The sequence below is a fragment of the Etheostoma spectabile genome, chromosome 12 (genome assembly GCF_008692095.1).
Source record: "Etheostoma spectabile isolate EspeVRDwgs_2016 chromosome 12, UIUC_Espe_1.0, whole genome shotgun sequence".
In the NCBI taxonomy this organism is placed as follows: Eukaryota; Metazoa; Chordata; class Actinopteri; order Perciformes; family Percidae; genus Etheostoma; species Etheostoma spectabile.
Window position 1 is genome coordinate 27,305,454 of NC_045744.1, and position 10,828 is coordinate 27,316,281.

General features: G+C 41.3%; 1 protein-coding gene across 1 annotated transcript; it reads left to right on the forward strand.

Annotated features, from left to right (window-relative positions):
• Positions 1 to 585: 585 nt before the first annotated feature.
• Positions 586 to 9,829, forward strand: LOC116699368 (ribonuclease inhibitor). The gene is made up of 10 exons (XM_032531903.1): positions 586 to 610; positions 2,905 to 3,210; positions 3,353 to 3,545; positions 3,731 to 3,904; positions 4,261 to 4,437; positions 8,384 to 8,557; positions 9,070 to 9,110; positions 9,307 to 9,350; positions 9,510 to 9,546; positions 9,613 to 9,829. The coding sequence occupies exons 1-9, from the start codon at positions 586 to 588 to the stop codon at positions 9,522 to 9,524; spliced, it is 1,149 nt and encodes a 382-aa protein (XP_032387794.1). The 3' UTR covers positions 9,525 to 9,546; positions 9,613 to 9,829.
• The last annotated feature ends 999 nt before the right edge of the window (positions 9,830 to 10,828 follow it).

Here is a 10,828-nt window from a genome sequence, read left to right on the forward strand (position 1 = left end):
ATTCTGCATTTAGGGGGTGAGAACTATCGGACATGATGGATTCTGCCTTTTTAAGTACATGTCTAGTATACAGATCAGTTGGTGTCATCTGCTGAATCCCAATGATTTTGATACTAACTTTAATTACCGTTGCTATTTTGTTTTTCATTTTTAAATTCAGAGAAGCATACCAGCAAATACATATTATGGTCAATAGTGTTGCATGCAGCACTAATCTAGTGAAACAAGAAGAGAGACAATGTCTGAAGCAATTAGAAGGACATTTGTAATTTTCACTAGTGCAGTCTGTGTTATGATGCGCTCTGTATCCTGACTGAAAATCCTAAAATAAACTATTGTTATGTAGAAAGTTACACAACTTATTAGCATGTCCAAAAACGTGCAGATTGAGAAATAAACACAACTATTTGTTGTTATTATCAAGTCATGTTCATGTGACAGGTTAATGTGACCTCTATTCTTTATAAATATTATGATATGTGTAAAATATTTGTTGTTTCCACAGACAGAGATCAGAGTCTCCAGCACCCAGCTGTCTGTCTGTGAAGAGTGACTGGTCCAAGGGAAAAATCTTAAACTTCGGTAATGAACATGGACCCTCAAACACAAAGTAAGAGGCCGTTTCTACTGTTGACTGAGCTGAACATAATTTAGTTACAAATGTTGTCTGATAATCTATACTGTTCTTTTATAATTACACAAGAGCAGCAGAGTACAGTAAAGAAACACAGTCCATCCAGTCATCATCATCCCAAAATTCCCATTTTCCAAGCCACATTAACCAGCTTTGACTGGGGCCTCCCGAAGCATTCTCAGGCCAGGGTGGAGCTTTAATCTCTCCACATAGTCCCGGGTCTTCCCTGAGGCCTCCTCCTAGTTGGACGTGTCTGCCAGGGGGCATCCTTACTGTATGCCTGATTCACCTCTGCTGGCTCCTTTCGACACAAAAGAGCAGCAGCTCTGTTCCGAGTTACTCACGGATGATTGAGCTTCTCACCCCATCTCTAAGGGAGATGCCAGCCACTCTCTTAAGAAAACCCATTTTGGTCTTGTGTACTCGAGACCTTGTTTTTTTGGTCATAACCCAGTCGTTCTGACAATAGGTGCGGGTAGGAGCAAAGATTAGATTGAGAGCTTTGACAGCTGGCTCGGCTATCTTTTCCTCCCAATGGTGCGATGAAGCGAATGCAATACCCCCGCTGCGCCGATTCCCCGACTAATCTCCCGCTCTGTTGTTCCCTCACTCGCTAAAAAGGCCCTGAGAGACTTGGACAGTTTCCTGCTGAGAATGCTGGCCCCAGACTTAGAGGTGCTGATCCTCATCCCAGCTGCAAACCTACCACATCTGTTTGTCGTGGAAAGTTTTCCAGTTTTACCTGTTTCTCCTTTTTGTGAGAAAACTTTGTGGAATCATCAAGAACGTGCTCTCATCCAAGTCACTCATACATATGCAAGTCACTGACTTCCAGTCCTATGACAACATCAGTACGAACTGGCCCTTTTTGTCCTATAGTGCTGAGTAAGATGTTGGTTTTTCTTCCCCTTACTTTTAGGTCATACATTAGTTCTTCTGTAACGTACATGTCTCAACTGTTTGGTTCCCCATCACAGACTTTACTTTAACTGGAACAATTGAAATCATACACTCTGCCTCCCCAGCCCCAGTGCATCCACAAGTTTCAGTATCTGAAATGAGTAAGTTTTCATCTGATATCTTGCTGTTTTTGCTTTCACCAGTTGTGTACGTGACTTTCTTGTTGACTATGTGCAGGATAGTGGGGTGCTTTAGCAAGCATATTTGACAGGTAAGCTTCTGCGGACAACCTTTGCTCAAGTGTCCTTGTGACAAGCTTCCGAAGCACAAGCGATTAGACTTTATAAAGTCCAGCTTTTCTTTGTGAGACTTCTGTTTCATGAGCTTTTTTTTCTTGTCCCTTTTGACATGATTTTGAACATCTTTCTATGTTCCCTTTGATACGATGCCTTGAGGAAGTGGGCTCTTGGATGTTTCCAAACAACAATTGAGAAGCAATTTTTGACTGCTTATCCACAAAGCTGACAAGATCTGTAAATGTAGCACTCCTGCCATTCTTTTCCTGTATTTCCCAAGCAACTCCCCCCCACCACTTCTTATCTTGAAAGGAAGCTTCACGATAATAGCATGTATGCTAGTAGGGGTTATCCCTCTATCCATTCCACACTATTGACTGTATTGTAGCAATCAGTGAGAAACACAGACAATTTAGCAAGGGCTTCACCATCCTCATTTCATTGGCTTTTTAATGTAAGCAGAGGCAATTGTGTATTCATTCTCAATTTATTTGTTGCATGTGCTGGCAACTGGCAAACAAGCACTTTAGGCAGGCAGCTAGTAAACTTATTAAAAAGAAATAAAGCCTGTCCTTAATGCTTTAGTTGTATCATCCACTAACTTGCCCTAAACTGCTTATTCTTTGCTATAAGTAGAGCCTCTTCTCTCTCAATGTCCTGTTTCTGGTTCAATGCCTCAGCACGTGCCAACAGCGCTCCCCGCTCTACTTCTACGTTAAGCCTGACAAATGAGGGGGGCGGAAGATGCTAAAGAACCAGCTTGACTTGGTTTCTTATAACCACGTGTGGCACTGACCACAGAGATGCTGTTTGAAGGACGAATATCTGCATCAAGCATCTTTGCTTCATCAGCTTGGTGTTGGATCTTTTCCAACCAGCTCTTCACTTTTTCCACAAAATGTTTACTGCAGACCAGAGAGGAGAGTTGCCCAAGACCCTGACTGACATGTACTCATACTTCCTGCTGGTTCAGAGTCCAAAGGAGCTGACGGAGGCTGACAGGAAACATCATGTTCTAGCAAGAAGACCTGGATTGATGTGGTCTTGATGTCACAGCGGCCTCTGTATTCTCAGGAGTTTGTACAGAGATCTTCAAAAAAGAGAGAGGGATCTTTCAGAAAATAGTCTACTGCTTCATTCATCTAAGCATTCAGGAGTTTCTGGCTGCAGTCTACCTGTTCCACTATTACACCAACAGGAAAACAGATGTACTGGACGACTTCCTGGGGACAGACTGCGTTGATTTAACCCTGGATGTCTTCCTGAAGAAAGCCATGGATAAAGATTTTTACAGTGAAAATGGTTACCTGGACCTGTTTATCCGTTTCCTTCATGGTCTCTCTCTTGAGTCCAACCAGAGACTCTTAGGAAGCCTGTTGGGTCAGTCAGACAACAGGCCGGAAATCCTCCATCAACAACCTGAAAAAGATGAAAACGGATGAGATGCCTCCCGACAGAAGCATCAATGTCTTTTCATCTCGGTCAGACTCCACTGTCTGACCGAGATGAATGATCACTCCAGTCCATCATGAGATCCAAGAATTCCTGAAGTCAGAGAAAAGATCAGAGAAGGAGCTCTCCGAGATCCAATGCTCAGCTCTTGCCTACATGCTGCAGATGTCAGAGGATGTTCTGGAGGAGTTGGACTTGCAGAAGTACAACACATCAGAGGAGGGACGACGTAGACTGATTCCAGCTGTGAGGAACTGCAGAAAGTAGAAAGCTTTGTAAGTACAGATGTGATTAACTTTATACTGTAAATCAGTGTAGATTAGTAGTTTAATTATTTTTAAAACATTCTTCCACTTCCAAACACAACAACAAAATACCAGAACCAGTGATGTGAATAGCAAATATATCTTAAAACTGTTAATATATGATAATTTATATGTAATTACAGACTTACTGACTGTTTACTCTCAGAGCCTCACTGTGAAATTGTGGCCTCTGTGCTGAAGTCCAACCCCTCCCATCTGAGGGAGCTGGACCTGAGTGACAACAACTACCTGGATGATTCAGTAGTGAAGCTGTCTTCTGGACTGGGGAGTCCAAACTGTAGGCTGGAGACTCTGAGGTCAGTTTCAAATCGTTGAATGAGGTTTACCATACTTGGTTCAAATATTTTCAGGATTTGCCTGAGCACAAAGAAATATCATTTTTTCAGAAACGTTTTGTCTTTCCAAAAGGCTGAACAATTAGAGGAATGAAAAGTAGATAAAGTAAAGACAATTTTGGACAGTTTTTCCGCTTCCACAGACCCACATTGTGGTCCATCAGTCAGGGAACATGATGTCACTAGTAATGAGGCTGTCATGTGTGAGCGATATGTATGAGGTTGTTGAAGATCGAATGACAGCAGATAAAAACAAGCTGCAGACACTTTTGACATTATGAATAGATTTTTTTCTATATAATTTATTATTTATTCAGATTGAGTTTCTGCAGTGTGTCAGAGATCAGCTGTGCTTCCCTGGCTTTGTCTCTGAAGTCAAACCCCTCCTATTTGAGAGAGCTGGCCCTGAGTGACAACAACTATCTGCTGGGTTCAGGAGTGAAGCTGCTGTGTAATTTCCTGGAGAGTCCACACTGTAGACTAGAGACTCTGAGGTCAGACACTATGTTTTACTTCTGTGCTTTCTGTGCTGTGAGATTATTGTGCAGTGAAAGTTCTGGTAAAACTAAACTGCAGACATAAGGCTATTATATTGATACAGTCTCTTAATGCTAAAGTCTGTTCTCAGACAGTCTCTCACATACTTACTCTCTTACTTTTAGTTCAGTGACTGTGGAAGAGCAATGCTGAGCTACAGATTTAAAATATAACAAAAAATATACAACTCTTAAACATTAGCTTTTCATGTAATAGTCTCCATCATGTTATTCATAAAATGAATAATCATAAAAAGATAAAGGGAAGTGTGGAGTCCCCTGCTGGAGCTGTTCCCCCCGTGACCCGAAAGCGGATAAGCGGATGAAGATGGATGGATGGATGGATAAAAATACATACAGTGGTGTGAAAAAGTGTTTGCCCTTCCTCATTTCCTGTTCCTTTGCATGTTTGTCAAACTTAAGGTTTCGGAACATAAACCAATTTAAACAATAGTCAGTGAAGTGCGGTGATGTAGTAAGAGGGTAGGCACTGAGTTATGAAAGCCAGATTACCTAATTATTGTTTAGGCTAATAATCAAAACGTTACGCACAAGCGCGACCACACCGCGCGGGCGATAGCAAGACATTTCCATTAATCTATCAATCAAAATCAATCTAATGCAATATATAAACACTTTACAGCAACCAGCCGGCTACGGTGCGTTAACAGAATGAGTATAACATCATCAATAGAAAGAGTGAAATAGCGAACAGTAAAATCAGAAAAGGTCTCAAAGAACAAAAAGAATGAAAATGTCCCACCACAGCTACGGATTAAAAGCCTGATTCAACAGATATGTTTGAGTTTGGACCTAAAAGAGCCACATCTGTAACAGTGCGAATATCGGGGGGTAACTTGTTCCAGAGTCTCGGGGGAGCAAACGCCAAAAGCCTGACCCCCCCACCGTTTATACCTGGACCTTAGGACTTCTAAAACCAGCTGATTTGAAGACCGCAATGACAGTGTGTTCCCGCAAAGTTAAGATTTCAGACAAATACTCTGGGTGACATTTTTTCTCTCTCTCTCTCTCTCTCTCTCCATCTTTGTTCTAATTACTGCACAGCGGCCAATTATGTTTGTCAGTCACAGTCAGCAACAATGAAAACACACACTGCTCAACTGAATATGAAGGCAAATGGCTAGCAGCATTAGTTCAATCACACTAAACCCAAAATAGTTTCTGACTCACCAGTCGGTAGATTTGTACATAAAATCCAGCCGACGCTTCCTCGTGAAGGCGTCGATCACAGCGTTGTAAAACTCGTCTTTACGGGCCTTCAGTTCGCATAGTCTCTGACTCTCAATAGACAGAATGGCTAGGCTGGAAGACGTGCTGGCCCGGTCCGGTTCCGACAGGATGTTTTGATCCGTTTCAGGGTGGAAAATGTGCGAAGCTGTAGTTGCCGGTATTATATGAGCTAGCGGTTTTTCCTGCTTGGTTAAAGCTGCGGGCAGTTTGTTCAGATCCAGGACCCCGTAGAGGTCCCGCCAATCACTGTTAGCATGGCCACATAGCCACATCTCTTCTTCCAAACCAGTCAGTTTGAAACGATGCGACGAGTATTTGTCCCTTTTGCTGCAGTAGTCCATCTAAGGCTGGCGTAGACCTCCATTTGCATTTAGTTCTTTTTTTGAATTAAGTTTGAGTTTAGAGAAATTCCTCACCGCTGTCATTTTGACTTTGAATTTCGCGAGGATTGCGCTTACAACGTAGCTGGTGTAATGACGTCAGCTACGCAAAGGGACAGTAATATCTCGATTTTAATTGGTTCCTGTTTGATATCAACGGAGAGAGATTACTGGCATAACACATTTACGTACAAAGGCACGGCAGAGTTGTGCCTTTGAAGTACATGTTAAGAATACAGCATCGAAGTGCGCCTGCGCAACATTGGCTAATCGCTTGAATGGGCAGGAAAGGCACTGCTTATTCTGCCATGTTTTCTATTTGATTATGCGTAACTGCAAATTTGTCATAACCGTCTAAATAATTGGAACGACAAAAATATAAATCCCAAGATAAACAGTAAAAATACAAATACAAGTTTATAATACATTATTTAATAAACATTTTTAGCTTGATTTTGGCAAGGTAGGCACTGCCTACCTGCCTACCTGACTGCACGTCACGACAATAGTCAAGGACAACACAAGTAAACACAAAATGCAATTTGTAAATGAAGGTGTTATTATTAAAGGTGAAAAAAATCCAAACCATCATGGCCCTGTGTGAAAAAGTGATTGCCCCCCTTGTTAAAACATACTATAACTGTGGTTATCCACACCTGAGTTCAATTTCTCTAGCCACACCCAGGCATGATTATTGCCACACCTGTTACAATCAGGCATCACTTAAATAGGAGCTGCTTGAACCAGTAAGGCCACCAGAAGATCCTTAAAAGCTACACATCATGCGAGACCAAAGAAATTCAGGAACAATTGAGATCTATCAGTTGGAAAGGGTTATAAAGCCATTTCCAAAGCTTTGGGAAGCTAGCGAACCACAGTGAGAGCCATTATCCAGAAATGGCAAAGACATGGAACAGTGGGTGAACCTTCCCAGGAGTGGCCAGCCGCCCAAAATTACCCCAAGAGCGCAGCGACGATCATCCAAGAGGTCACAAAAGACCCACAACAACGTCCAAGAACTGCAGGCCTCACTTGCCTCAGTTAAGGTCAGCGTTCAGACTCCACCATCAGGAAAAGACTGGGCAAAAATGGCTGCAGGCAGAGTTCCAAGGAGAAACCACTGTGAGCCAAAAAGAACATCAAAGCTCGCTCAATTTCTCCACAAAACACATCTGATGATCCCCAAGACTTTTGGGAAACATTCTGTGGGACCGATGGACAAAAGTGGAACTTTGGAAGGTGTGTGTCCAAGTATAAGGCGTAGAGGGAACACGAATTTCATAAAAAGACATTATACCAACAGTAAATATGGTGGTGGTAGTGTGAGGTCTGGGGCTGTTTTCCTGCTTCAGGACCTGGAAGACTTGCCGTGATAAAAGGAACTATGAATTCTGCTGTCTACCAAGAGATCCTGAAGGAGAATGTCGACCATCTGTTTGTGTACTCAAGCTGAAACGAAATTGGGTTCTGCAGCAGGACAATGATCCTAAAACACCAGCAAGTCCACCACCGAATGGCTGAAGAAAAACAAAATGGAGACTTGGAGTGGCCTAGCAAAGTCCTGACCTGATCCTATTGAAATGTTGTGGTATGACCTGAACTGAATTGGGACAATTCTGCAAAGATGAGTGGGCCAAAATTCCTCCAGGACGCTGTAAAAGCCTCATTGCACGTTATCGCAAACGCTTGGTTGCAGTTGTTGTGCTAAGGGTGGCAGTATTAGGTTTAGGGGGCAACACTTTTCACAGGGCCTGATGGTTTGGATTTTTTTCACCTTTTAATAATAAACACCTTCATTTACAAATTGCATTTTGTGTTTACTGTGTTGTCTTGACTATTGTTAAATTGGTTTGATGTTCCGAAACACTTAAGTGTGACAAACATGCAAGGAACAGGAAATGAGGAAGGGGGCAAAACACTTTTCACACCACTGTAGTGGAAGGCACAGGTAAAGTATTACCTGCAGGGAAACAACGGTGCCATCAGGGCAGTCTGATTGGTTTCTATTCCCCTCTTGCTTGACATGTGGGTTGAGCGCTCTCTACGTCATTATAAAAGAAGCAAAAGGTTGTCTTTAATATTAAGGGGGCTCTATTACACTGTTTGTGTATTACAGGTTTTAACCTGCAGTTGGGTTCAGGTGTTGGATGTTTCCATATTTTAAACTTTTAGCCTACATTCTAAAACTTCAGCTCTGAACAGATAGTAAAAATTGAACGAATTTCAAGTAGGAACATTTTCTTCTGAAGTTACATCATATATTCTTTTTATAGATTGAGAAACTGCTGTTTGACAGAGATCAGCTGTGCTTCTCTGGCCTCAACTCTGAAGTCCAACCCCTCCCATCTGAGAGAGCTTGACCTGAGTAACAACACGCTGCAGGATTTACACGTGAAGCTGCTCTCTGATCTTGTGGAGAGTCCACACTGTAGACTGGAGACTCTGGGGTATGTTACAGGGCCGACTCCATCCATGCTGGTTCAGCAATATTGTAATAAATACAGGGAGTTAATTGTGTTACTAACATTGTGGAACCTTCAGTTCTACCTTCTAGCACAACAAATTAGTCATTTTACCCATTGAGTGCTGTTTTTCCTTTTCTTCATCTTGTGTTTCTTTTCTTTAATTTTTCCACAAACAACAAAATGCAAGCTGACTCAGCAAAGCCAAGCAACATTTTACATCCAGTTGCAACTTTTGAACAGACGTGGTATTTTACAGTAAAGTGAAAAATTTAGTTTGTTTCCCGTGATGTTTCTTGGATCTAGACTAATGAGTTATTTCCTCTGAAGCAGGGTCAGAATATGAATGTTGGCAGTCAGTTGTAGTTTTTGCACAGAAGATATGATACAAAGAATTAGATCAGTTGGCTCATGTCAGGACTCTGAAGCTGGCCAACTGAAAGAACAATCATTTTAAACTGGATTCTTACGACATGGGATTGTGTTCATCTCTACAGAATTGTTAACAACTTGATCACAGCTGAGAATCAGCAAGAATGTGAGTATTGAAAGAATGTCCCCCCTTCATCAAATGTACATTAAGATCTGACCTTAAAATCCGCTTCAAAATTAAAAGATTTATTTCATTTTTTGTTTCGAGCTGTTTGGATAATATTCAATAATTTTGTCTGCTAATGTTCCTGACACCCTATTTAAGTTTCATTATTGTTCTTTCTTTCACTTCTCTCCATTAGATGACTCGGATGTTGAAATGGACATGGAAACAAACCTGCCAGAGGTGAGAGAGTAGCAGTTGTACAGTTGTTGTTGAGGTTTCACTACTAAATAAAATATTGTTATTTTGTACCAAGAGAACAGAGGGCTGGAAATGTTTACCTGTGTTCATTGAACTGGATTTCTGTTAAAATAACTCACTTTGAGCCTTTCTTAATTTTAGGCTTTGATGTCCTGAACACAACTGAGTCTTCATACAGGTAATACTACAAAATGACAAAACACTTTTCTAAATTTTGTCACGAGTCTTTTTCTGTTGTTGTGAGTGAGACAAAGCTTTTGGTAAAATATTTAAAACACACCCAACGGTTCACAAACTGTGAGAGTTGCCCAAGGACATTGTGGCTAGAAGGAGCTGGGGATCAAGCTGCACCCAAGATCTTTGCCCTTTTGATGCCTTGACTAAGATTGTATTCACATCTGCATTTGAACTTCAGGTTGGTTTGTTTGGGCATATGTAAACAATTTTTGATAATTTGTGTCTATACTGTCAATTTGCGCTGTGGAAAAATCATTGGGCTCAATAAGACCAACATTTATTCATAAATTAGGACACAGTCTTTGACACCATGGGGTATTACACATGCGCATTAAAAATATGTAATAAAATTGAACTAAACTAAAGGCTCTATCCTCTGTGTCCACTTCTGTTTAGTCTTTGTTTGCTACAATGAAGGGTCATCATATGTACAGTATATTGTTAAAGGTATTTTATAAGAATTTTAAGTTTTTATTATAGACAATAGACATTTGACAGGAAAATGCAGGATAGAGATGCAACAAATGTCACTGGACGGACTCAAATTGGAAACCTTGCAGTTTGTGCTTGGTGTGATATGCAGAAGACACCCAGTTCTATATAGCTGTTGATCCTGAGCCCCCTTTACTTCTTTAAAAACTGTGTCTTAAATAAAAGGGAAATAATCATCCTGTAAAGCCTACATCCTATTTCGTATCTTATTGTTTCCCAACTGTCTTCATTCTAAAACCAGAACACAACAAATGTTAAGAAGGGCCATAGGCTAACTGTCACTCAAAAAGAGGCAAAAGTTCTGTGATTTTACTATGGGTTACAATGGGTGGCAGTGGTTCAGTCAGTAGAGAGTTGGGTTAGGAACCGGAGGGTTGCTGCCGGTCCCCATACTAGCTGGAGGGGTGCCAGTTCCCCTCCTGGGCACTGCCATGGTGCTTTTGAGCAAGGCACCAAACCCCCAACTGCTCGGATCACCTTTCCTTGGGCAGCCCCCTCACTCTGACATTTCTCCATTAGTGCATGTATAGGTACTGAGCATGTGTGTGTAAATCAGGTGTGTGTAATGTGTAGCCTATAAATATAACAACAGAGTGAAAACACTGTAATTTCCCTTGCGGGAATAATAAAGTATAGATTATTATTATTATGTTAAGTTATATAACAAGTAAGGTAGGAATTTGGCGTAAAAAGCATTACTAATCTTGAAACATATTTCTTGAAACACACAC